Source organism: Rissa tridactyla, chromosome 10 (assembly GCF_028500815.1).
Source record: "Rissa tridactyla isolate bRisTri1 chromosome 10, bRisTri1.patW.cur.20221130, whole genome shotgun sequence".
In the NCBI taxonomy this organism is placed as follows: Eukaryota; Metazoa; Chordata; class Aves; order Charadriiformes; family Laridae; genus Rissa; species Rissa tridactyla.
In genome coordinates, this window is record NC_071475.1 from 14723047 (window position 1) to 14735041 (window position 11995).

At 49.6% G+C, this 11995-nt stretch overlaps 1 protein-coding gene across 4 annotated transcripts in view; it reads left to right on the forward strand.

Moving 5' to 3' along the window:
• The window catches only part of ITPR1 (inositol 1,4,5-trisphosphate receptor type 1), a 182469-nt gene extending 180019 nt beyond the window's left edge, over positions 1–2450 (forward strand). For all 4 annotated transcript variants that reach the window (XM_054216021.1, XM_054216018.1, XM_054216019.1 and 1 more), the window contains one exon: positions 1071–2450. In XM_054216021.1, coding sequence (XP_054071996.1) covers positions 1071–1157 — 87 coding nt within the window. In that variant the 3' untranslated portion in view covers positions 1158–2450. The remainder of the gene's footprint in view (positions 1–1070) is intronic.
• The last annotated feature ends 9545 nt before the right edge of the window (positions 2451–11995 follow it).

An 11995-nucleotide genomic window follows, 5' to 3' on the forward strand; every position in this document is an offset into this window, starting at 1 on the left:
GAGGCTGTTTCCGCAGCCAGGGGTGCTCAGTCTGAGGGAAGGAGCAGCAGGAGTGGGACGTGAGCGCAGCTGCTTGTGCACGCTGTTGGTGCCACCACTGACCATGGGCAATGGTTCTGCGTTCCCACGTTGCTTTGAGGGTGCAGGGGCTCTCGGTGGAGCACGGTTCCCTGAGGAGTAACATTGGGCTTGCCTCAGTGGTAGAGGGGCAAGGTGCTGTCCGGGCATCCTGCTTGGCACGGCTGCTGCAAGCCATCCCACGTGTCGGCTCCTCCAAAGCCAAGACGCAGAGAGTGCATGCAGCGATCCAGCTGTTGGCTGCTGGAGAGTCTGCCCATGCTGGAGTCGCTCCTTACGTGGTGTGTGTCGGCTTACGCAAGTTGTCAGAAACCTCCCAAGGTTTGAAAAAGAGTGGAGAATTGGATTGCGGGCGTTTTTCGGTATCAGTAATGAAAAATGATGATCCATTTTCAGGTCACGGTGATGGCACTAACTGGGAGAAACGTTATTTTATGTGCTGGGAAGTACTGCCAAAACTGTGGCTGTCTGGCAGCGAGGTGGTTAACCTCCCGTCCCTGCCTCGCATCTTGGCTTTTGGCAGATGGAGAGGGATGTTGGCTCACTCCTGACTAGAGCGGGAGCGCTCGAGTCTATTCCAGCAAAGACAAGGGTATTCCCAGCCTGACTTGAGGGCTCGCCCCTTTTTTCCGCCCTCTGCGTCTTGTCTGCCTTGTACGTTGGACGGGTTACAAAGAATTTCTAACGGGGGAGGTTTCTGCGCGCTGCTCTGCATTAATCTGCGCTGGCCGCCTGGCTCTCCCGAGCTCTTTCCTTGCAAAACGGTAGTCGGCCGCACGGGCGAGTGCACGGATGCCCCCGACGAGCACACGAGACGGGGCTGTAGTTGCCTCTTCCCTCCCGTAGCGCTTGGCACAGCGGACGGGGCAGCGTTGTTTGTAGAAAGTGGGTTTCAGAGTAAACGCTAACCACAAAAGGCAGCGCCGGGTCCTTCAGCAAGCTGACGCACAGGAAGCATCTAGGCCTAATGAGCAAAGTTTTTAATTTTCCAGATGACGGAGCAGAGGAAGCAGAAACAGCGCATCGGTCTCCTAGGACACCCTCCGCCCATGAATGTGAACCCGCAGCAACCGGCATAAGTCATGAGGGGCACTTACCCTCCCGCGGCAGCACCAGTAACGCTCAGACCGGCCACTGCCGCTGCTTTGTGTACGTTCGGTTCAGTTTGTAAATACCATGTTTTTATACTATATGTATATGACTGCTACTATATAAAGTTTCGGGCATATGTGTTGTAATTAGAACTGTTGGCACAGGGCGGAGGTTAAACTTTGTGCCAAAACTATCAAAATTGCCTTTTTCTTGGAAGGACTAAAGAGAGCACCTGAATTGCACTTGAAAAGAATATTTGACTATGTGACATGTATTTTGTATTTAAAAAATAAATAAATAAATAGAATAGCTAGTATTTATGTTTTTATACAATTGTGCAATATGAATTATGCAATCACAATATATTTGTAACTCCTGAATGTCCTAAAGGGAGTGCACATCTTTGAATCTGGTGTGTTAGTACAATGTAATAAATGGTATAAAATTACAGGTGTAAATGAGGCTGCTGCAAAATTGTGTTACTGGTGATTTTTCATACCCTTGGACATTTTTGTACCATGTGTGTAAATATCTTGCAATGCCATATCTGTTGCCTCTTCCTCCCAGAGATAACGCTGGGAATCCGTGAGCTGTTAAATTGGTATCAATTAAAGCAAAACATTACTTTGAAGCTTCCAAATGAGGAAAGCAGGAGGTATTTTTCAAGTGACTTCTTCTACGTACTGAGGCTAGAAGAGCTCAGATACCGGGTTTTTTAAATGCTAAGATTTCTTAAAGGGAACTTTTTATGCAAAATGAAGTTTGGGATGAGGATGCGCTACTGGTGAGTCGGTGCAGTCTCCTTCGGGCATGTCGTGCCACGACACCTAAACCCTGTCCCGAGGCTGTCCGGGCTTTGCATTCCCAGTGTGTAGGATCCTTTCCTTTTATTTTTTCATTAGAGACCTACGTGCCTGCTAAAGCTTTAGCAAACGGGCATTGCACCGACGGAAACGTGAACTATCCCGCTAGGACTGTAGCTGAGCACTGACGTGTAATGCTTGTGAGAGAGCCGCTGGTTTGAGGTTGGTCTGTCCCACTCCTTCCTCTCCCGCTCCCCCTCCATTCGGTCACTTTCTTTGGTTTCCGATTCTAGAGAGTATGAAAGGAAACTTGGTTTGGTTTTGTGTTTTTTTTCCTCCAATCTGTTGCATAGTTTTATACATGGACCTCATTTTACAAAAGCTAACTTCTCTGCAATACTGTCTACAAAAAAAAAAAAAGCTACAAACAGAGCTATGAAAATTTGTAAATGCATAAATATAGGTATTTAAATAAATGATGCAAAATACTCTATGGTCAGAGGCTGCTGGTGGTTTGTGTCCCCCTTCCAAGGTGGTGTGTGGTTGTGTTTGCTGTGGCACCCCGGAAAGCTGAACCGCGGGGGCCTTCAGCTACGGACGGTGCTTTTCCCAGCTCCGAGGTTGGGCTTCTAACACCGGAGCGAGTCCTTTGAGAGGCACCGGTGCCCCAGGGACCTCACCCGCGGTCACTCCAGGTTTGGATACTTCAGACTCCTACCACTGATATTTCAGGCTTCTCATCCTCAGAGTGGAACGTGCAAGAGTTTACAAAAAAAAACCTGCTCCAGCTCCAAGGATCCTGTGTGCAGGAGCATCGCTGATTATGTATATTTGATTAAGATGTAGCAGGAACTGCCTGGTACAATTAATCACCTTTAATCTGGTAAGTGCACACAACTGTCTGAGAAGGGTGCGTCTCCCTGCCACGGGTCATCGCGAAACGTCAAAGCGAGTGCATCCGAGGGGGGAGGCAGCCTGGACAGCAGATAGAGGTTTACTGGTGAGGTTGTGACTACTTCATCATGTGCCATTTCCATATGTATCCTGGTAAATGTGTCCTCCTCCCCTCTGCAGCTGCCGCCTCCCAGCAAGGTGTGTGCAGAGGGAGCGTGACGGATGCCACAGCCGCCGGGGTTGTGCAATGGAGGAGCGGGATTTCATTTTCTCTGAGCGGCAGAGCTGTGTATCTGACTCACTTCTTCCCTTCGTGCCATCCAGGGACACGCAGACACACACACACACACACACACACACACACAGAGATCTGTCAGGCTTCCCGGAGCCTGCGCCAGCCAGGTGAGAGGGAGGAGGCTGGGAAGGCACCCGCTCCAAGAGGGCATCCGTGCGAACGCTCCACATCGCTGCATCTTTACCTTAAAAAGGCAAAAACCAGCCAAAAGCACAAACCCCAGTTGGCGCGGTGATCTGTGTGAAACTCAGCTGGTGTTTTCACGTGCGATTGTCCTTTCCCAGGAGGTAGGGGGAGATGCAAAAAGCAACAGTGGTTTTTCTCCCTCTGGTGCAGCTGCAGCCCGGCCACTGAAGCCGAGCGCCACCGCTGCGGGAGGGTGGGAATGAGGGCGGCGTGGGCAGGGGGTGGCGTGGGGGGGTTGTCCTGTGGTCACACGGAGGGTTTGCATGGTCACGCTCCTTCCCCAGCCCACGCGCAGGCTGTGTCAGCTCCTGGTCAGCAGAGGAAGCCGATGGCCGTCCTCCTCCCCTCCGTCCACAAACGCCCCATTCACTTCTGCAGACTCATGACTGTGATGAAATTTCATGCCCAACCATCACACACCTTCACTTTTTTTTCTTCTTTGGTTTTCATGACTTTTTCTGGATTGTTCTTTCTGGCTTGGATTATTCTGGGTGCGCTGAACTCCTCTGCCCACCCTGGCTGCGGCAGAGAGGGTGAGGAATGGAGAAAACCCTCTTCTGGTTGGCAGCGGTTTTGGCCCCATGGCTCCTGAGGTTCATGCCTGCATAAGGGCTCTCCCCGTCCAGACTGAGATTGGGCGCCTTGTGGCAGCTCGTCATTGATGTCAAGGAAAAGCTGTGTGAGGGATCTCTTTAAATACCACAGTTTGGGTATTTTTTCCACAAAAGCCGAACACCTCTTGAAATCCCAAAAAGTTTTATTAACAATTTGTAATGAAAAACCCCCTCCAAAACCTGAGATCAGAATCTGTAATTAACAATGCCTTTAGTTTCTTTAAGCCCAGGAGGCTGAGCACCACCTCTGGAGATGCTGCAGGAGAAGGTACAGGGCTCTGACCATCCTCCTCTGCAGAGGTTTTGCAGCAGTATTTCTTGGGGACATCAGAAATGAACCGAACACAGGGAATCCTTCGGAAGCGTTGAGGTTGGTGTGCACTGTCAATTGGGTGGAAGAGCTACAAATATCAAAAGTAACTTCAAGGAACATAACTAGCACTTGCAGACCGTGGTCGCAGCAACGGAGCGGACTTTCCTCTCGATGCGGAGCCCACGTGTGGCGGTGGCCAGGAGAAACCAGCTCTTCCCTGCCCCAGCACCGAGGGTGCAGAGCAAGGGGAGCTGGTGGGGCAGAACCCCTTCAGAAGAGGTCCAGGGTGACAGCGGGCCACCAGAGAGGGGGGGTGCTGCTATGGAAGAAGGTAACTTGCTCCTGGGGACAGGGCAGGGTGTGAACGTGTACAGAAAGTGCCGCTCTGCTCCGGACAGTGCCCCTAAAGCCCTGGAGAACCTTCTGCTTTGGCCCCACCTTCAGGAAAAGTAGTGTGGACATGCCAGAGGGGGAAAGCAAGAAGGATTTCTGGATTTGGGAAAAGGTGGCTTGTGAGGAACTGGGGTTGCGTAGCCTGGAAAACAGGGATGGAGGAAGGAAGGAAGGTGTCCCATGTGCTATCAGAATCCTCTGTTTGCTGAGGGTGTCAGGAGAAGGAAATGCTCAGCTGAGTGCAGGAGGTTTAGGTCCTACATGGTGGGGAGCTTTTTGGCTCTGAAAACAGATTCCTGACCTCCAGTAAAATCAGTGATTCGGTGGCACTGACAGATGGCAAGTGGTGTAAGGACTGGATTGCAATGGGGGGGTGGGTTCCACCTGCCTTGCACGCACCGGCGATTTCATTTGGCATCGGATTTCTTTAGGCAGGATTGCTGTATGTTAAGAGTTTGGGAATACAATTATTTTGCCTTTTAAATAAGAACTTTCATTTGGAGGTGAAAATGAAAGTGACCTTCCGAAGAGGAAGGAACAAAAAGAATCTACCAATTTTGCTAATAATGGAAAGTCCTAGAGGGGAAGGATCTCCGTGTATTCTTCAATTTGCATGAATGGCTGAGTCTGTGGATGAGAATTTTCTTCGCTAATGAAGCAGGTGACATGCTAATCAAGGCAATGCAAATAACGGCTCTGAAATCCCAGCCGTGGCGCCGCGGCCCCCAGACCGCCCCAATGGCAAATTCAAGCCACGTCCTCAATTTTGCAGCAAATTGGCAGCAGGCAGGACAAAGGAGCCGGGATTACAGTCTCAGCGCTCGCGGCGGGGACTCGCGATGGGGCGCGTGTGACGGATACCTCGTTACATAAAGGGGTCTTGATTGATACCGTGTCGGGAAAGTCATAATATAGCTCCCTGTAACAATCCAACTTGTCTCCCAGAATGGGAAATGCTCCTACACACATACTTAATAGGGTTTTTTTAAATTGCCCATTGTATTTCTGAACAAGAGAAACTTATTTGGAGTACTTTCCCTTTTACGTTTCCAACATAACCACCTGAAGTTGTCGCCATGTGTGTTCTTTGTACTCCTGCGGACCCCCTCGCTGTTTTTCCAGGCAGCTATACCTACACCTATACCTACACCTATACCTATACCTACACCTATACCTACAGGATCGCCCAGGGCGAGGTGTTAAAGGGATGTCCGTGCAGTGTCCCCGTGCTGAATCACCCAAAATAAGCACTGTATCAAGTAGCTGCTGCAACACGGGACACAAAGGGGCCATAATCCTACCGATGACTGATTCGGGTGGCTCTCTGTTTTAGTTGGAGACTACCTGGCTTCCAGCCGACCTGGCCAGGTTCTCACATGCCACAATGGAAGTTTGGTCCTGAACTGTGAATTTCCTGGCCCTGAAGGGCGCGGAGTGTAACCGCCCAGTTAAGATACTGCATTTACTTTTACAAACAGACTGACCCACGTCGCTAATCCCCGAACTTGGTCCGTAGGAGACGTTGATATTTTTGAGTAAAATCAGTACAAATACTCCACCTATGTGAAACTGGCATTTCAACCGAGACATAAGGAAAAACTCCTGGAGAGATGCAGTACTTCTGTCTCCAATTTTTTATTTACTACCTTTCCAACCTTCTTTCAGACTAAACATGTTAATGAGATGAATGTCAAAGCCGCCCACAAGTAAACTGAGTTGCCCCATCCAGTAGGCTAATTGATTTGTTTTTAGTAACTAGCAAGGATGCTGGAAAACCCCTATAAAGATTTCATTTTTAACAAAAAGTACCAAAAACTCCACCAGTTTTGCATCACAAAGTAGTGGTTAAAGTAAAGATTTGAGTAAAGCAGCATGCCTGTGGTTTTTGTGGGTGGATGCATCTCGGAATGACTATCAATCTGTCAGAGGGGAGATCTGCATGTCATCTCTGCATATGACAAGCAAAATCTGCAGTGACAAATATCTTTCCAGCACTCGGCTGCGTGGCGAGGCTCATACCCCTCCTGCCATCCATAATAGTGAAGTCGTGTCAGCACGTAGCGTACGAACCCACCTTTTTAAAAAAAAAACCAACCAACTGAGACAAACTGAGGAAGGAAAGACAAATATGGAGCAGTACTCTACAGATGCCATCAAACCCCACTGCCAATGTGCTTAGTCATATAGAAATTCACCTCTGATACGCACAGCCATGCCGAATAATTGTATTAGCCCAGCTAGCCTACTTTCGGCGTGCTCTCATGAGTTTTTTTGCGCTGCTTCTCTGCTGCAGTTACGTGTGTGATGGGACACTTGGAAATGAAATTATGTAAGGCTGGAAGGAAAAAAAAAATAAAAAAAAATACGAGAACAACTCTCGAGCGAATCAAAGCAATTCTGGGGAAGTTTTGAATATGGGTGCAATTGGAATTGCACCTAGAAAAGTCTGCAGAAAGAAATCGGAAAATGCCAATTGATTTAGATCTTAACCGCTGGTAGGAAAATGCACAAAATCTGCAGCGCTTTTGCTGACTGCTATGAGGCCGCGGTGCCGGAGCGTGCTGCAGGGACCCCCCCGGCTGTGGGGAGCCCGTGCGGCACCTTGGCTCCGCTGGCAGCTGGAGCCGCTTCTTCCCGCGCTCAGCTTTCCCTGGGAAAAGTGGAAGCGGTTTGTCCCAGTGCAACGCGGGAAAAAGGTCACAGAGTCACAGAATCATAGGGTTGGAAGGGACCTCTGGAGATCATCTGGTCCAACCCCCCTGCCAGAGCAGGGTCACCTGCAGGTCTGAAATGTCCAAAATAATCAGGAGATGGGAAAACCACCCTGTGCCTAGCTGCCGTCACAATCCCAGGATGCGTTTACGGGCTGTGTGAAAACAAGCTGACAGCTGGATAAATTGCCTCAAGGCAGGTGCTTCCCCAGGAGCACCACGGAGCAGGAGCAGCCAGCGCATTTCATGTCAGCCTTTCCATCCAGAAGAGCTAATATCCTTCGGGCCCCTGTCTCAGCTTTCTCACCCATCAGTCCTCCTCAGCTGGCTGTTCTCACCCTGGCACTCAGCCCTTTTTTTTTTTTTTTTTTTTTCCCCTTTTTTTCCCCCTTTCTCTCTGTTGTCTCATTTCAGGAATGACTTTCCAGCTCTCACTTACCCACATCCCTTCCCCTGCCTGGAAATGGTACTTGGTCCTAAGGGAAAGGGCAGCAGCGAAGCCTGTTCCTGGGGCTTATTGAGGCAACGGGTTTGTTTTCACTTTCCTTTTCTAGTGCTAAATAAATACACAAAGCACCAAATCTGAAGGCAGCGAAGAGTGGAATTGCGTATCTGTTCCATGTGTTTCAATATGACTCTTAAAATAGTGGGGATGCTATGTTATGATTTCCATTTCGCTTGTGTCCATATAACACTGTTTTTACGCAACAGAGATGGAAACACAATCTGTTAAGTCTGTAAGAAACTTTTACTTATGAATGATGGGAGCAAACACCGTGTACAATTAAATTAGAGAAAGAAAATGACATCCCTTCAGTGTTAGCATACCTGAAAGCAGTTAAAAATTGCAGTTTGCCTCTATTTACACACCATGGGAGTTTTCACATCAATTTAATCACAGGATGATTCATTATTCATAAATCAGAAGAACCATTATAATCAAGTAGCACAACTACCTGCAGGATCTAAATCACAGTATCTCCCAGTGGTTCTCATGTCCAACCCCATAACTGGTGGGTGGTGGGTAAACTGCCCCACGTTTTCAAGAAGAACATCTCCCCGTGATGGTAAATTTGGTGTAGACCTTTGCAATACATCCCAGTGACTAACTGCCTTTACTGGTAAATGTATTTATTGCCCTTATTTCTAATTTTTGCAGCCGTTGAATCTCATTCAAGTGTGAAAGGTCACCTCAATCGCTAGATTTCTGCAGAGAGCAAGCTGGACTGTGTCTGCTTAGACCTAGAGCTGACAAGAGGATTCAACTATCTAAACCCAAAATGCAGATCCTCAGAAATCCAGTCTCACCCTGAAGACACCCCAAAACCTAGGGCTGCTCTGTGTCTGGAAGAAGCCAGGACTAGAGCAATGGAAAACCTCAAACAGGCAGGGCCAGACAGGCGGGACGAGTTGTCCACAGGGGAATGCTGCCGATGGTCTCATCCTCAAGGTGCTCCCAGACATCCCGCTCTGCCACGTCAAGGAGCCTTTCTCCCCATGGTGTGCGTTTGCGGTTGGCCACAAGAGCTTGCTCTTTTTTTTTTTTTCTTTCCCCCTAAAATTAGGAAGTGGGAGGAACAGAAGGAAACGGTGGCCTCCAAAACCTGCTCAATGTAAATGTTGGGAAGAGAGATGGAAATGCAGGTTCCTCGCAGTGCCTTTGATGTCAGTGCCATCACAGCCACTCCTATGTTTCTTCATGGTCCTGTGAAGATTTTCTGTGAAGCCACCAGCGCCAGCAGCGGTACAGGCAGGTGGATGGCTCTGAAGGAGGGGGACCTGGCTTGTACCAACAGGAACGAACTGAGGGCAAGTACTACAGGAAATACCGACATGCCTGGGGAGTTGGAAGAAATGCAGGTGATGACCAAGCCCCGCCAAGGTGGGGACTCCTGTCAGCTCACGCTGACACGGACCACACGCCCCTGTCACTTAGAGACCCCTCTCTGGCAGCGACCAGCCAAAAAAGTGCTACCGAGAACCTGGGAGTTTGTCCTCCCTCACCAGCTCCATAATAATCCCCCCCCCAATTCCTAAATACCTATTTATTGCCATCCTTGGGACAATCTGGGTTCGACGCCTTGCATGCGTCCAAGTCCTCAACGCCTCACCTGTGTCGTCTGATCAAGAGCACGTTTGCAGAGTCAGGATGGGGTCAGACCTGTTTAAAACATGGAGGGACCCAGCATGGCAGGGATCCGGACTGGACACTAGAAACGTAAATGGTTCAGGCCCCAACCTTCCTTCTGATGGTGCCTACCTGCCACACAGCGGGGAGGATGCCACCGTCTCCTCCTGAAACTGTTACGCTTTGCACCTGGTAGCATTTATTGGACTGAAGAGAGCGGTGATAGCACTGGTAGCACTCCAGGAAGCAGACCTGGGTGCAGTTGCTGTTTCAGTGAATATTGAATAAAAATACTTCCCTGTTGCCTGGAGCAGGCACAGCCAGCAAGGTCGCGGTGCCCCCAAGCAGTATGCTACCTGAACTCAGGGAACAGTCAAGTGTCACAGGGTTCAGAGAAGCACAAAGAAGCACACATGGAGGCACGAATGAGCTCCTATCTCAGGGATATCTTGTTAGAGCTTCTGCCCGGAAGAACTAGATTAAAATCTTCCCCGAGCATGAAAAGGCATTGCGCCCGGTTCCCACTTTGGGAGTGTGGCTCTTCCACACTCTGCCCAGCATGTACCGTGGTTCATGTCCCACCTCGCCCCTGGGCACAGCTCCCAGCTGCGAATCCAGTGTGGAGAATCACAGAATCACAGAATGGTTTGGGTGGGAAGGGACCTGAAAGCCCATCCAGTGCCACCCCCTGCCCTGGGCAGGGACACCTCCCACCAGACCAGGCTGCTCCAAGCCCCGTCCAACCTGGCCTTGAACCCCTCCGGGGATGGGGCAGCCACAGCTTCTCTGGGCAACCTGGGCCAGGGGCTCACCACCCTCACAGCAAAGGATTTCTTCCTGAGATCTAATTAATAATTCTGCTGACCAGCGGTTACCCCTCTGCCAGCTACTGCAGGAACCACCCTTCTCTCCCCACAGCCTCTCTGGGAACCAAGACCCCAAACTCGGGGCTTGAGCTGGTGCCTACAAGGTAAGAACTGAAACACTCAGATATTTGTCTTTCACACCTTTTATGAGTCTAGTCCCTAGTTTTTGTGAGAGTCCAGTACTCAATTGGACAGTACGGTAGGGACAAGTCTTTCTCCTTACCCACAGCCTCACCCTAATTATAAACAACGGGAATTGTAAAGCCAAAGGGAAGACTCCATGCCTGTAAAATACCTCCAGTGCTACCCCCTAACCTCTCTCCCAGCATCTCTCTTCGGTAGAGCAGGGTTATCTCAGCCTATGCCAAAACCAAAATTTTATACAGTGGAAAAATAAATAGGCAGAACATTAAATTTTCCTGAACCCAAAAAGCAGAGGTGGTGCATGAAATCATGCAAGAGCGAGCCGCGCAGACAGAATGAATCAGAGGGACCAGTGACAACATGGAGGAGGAAAGCCCTTCTGGCCGCCAGCCAGGGTGAGGCAGAGCTCCTGTTGCGTGTGTTCCCGCAGCATCCTGCCCACCCAGCCTGACAAACCCTCGCAGGCAATAACCAGGAACAGTGGGAAGCTGGCGACCAGCGTCCTTCATCTGGCGGCTCAGCCGCCTCACTTGAGGCAACTATTACACATGCTGTCTGAACGCGAATTGCCCTTAAATTGAGAGTTATCACGGTTTGGCTTGCATGGGGTAGACCTGTGCAATTCAAGTCTATCATGTACGAAAAGGAAGTATGCGTGATGAATAATCATACATTAACAGATGAGAAATATAAGGTTGCCACCTCCAGAAAGCAAAAGCACCTGGTTTCAGTTCTAAATGCCCTCGAGTGCACGGCTCAGCTGCTCCTCAGCGCCCAAGGGTACGTCCCTTTCTCTGCTGCCGCGCTGCACGGGCGGGTGCAGTCGCCTTCTCTGGTCACAGGTGACATTCTCTCCGTGCCGAGCTGGTGATGCTGCGCACAGCTGCTGACCTGGCTCTTAACCTTCGTACACCGTGTTTATGGCAACTACGGGATGGCTGGTGTCTATAAATCATTGCACTTGCATTGCATTCAACCATTACTACACCTTTTTGGGGGGATGAACCTAATTTTTAACTCCAAATTGAGATAGAACTGCTACAAACAATTAGCCCACTAATCCTGCCTAAATGAATATATTGCAGCCTTTTAACATATATGCCGATAAGCATGCCTAAGCGTTCTGCGATGAGTTATGAAAGGAGGAGGGGGCCTTTTCTTCTATTAAAATGCCAGGCCTGGCTTGGTGGGGCTGCGCGGCGCTGCCGGGCTGTCCCTCCACAGCAGCGGTGACCGTAAAGGTTAAGCCTGCCACAGACTATTGTACCCAGCGGCACTGCTTGGCTGGTCTTTGCAGTCTAATTGCCACTGACCCCGTGACAATGAGGTAATGTCTCTGACTCCCGGGTCAGATAAATACTGCTCATTTTATAACCACCAGACATGTTACTGAAAAACAGATAGGAAACAACTGAAAGTCCCATGATCGGTAGAATATAAACTCTACTACAGCTGTTACTCCCGTCCTTCGTGTGAAT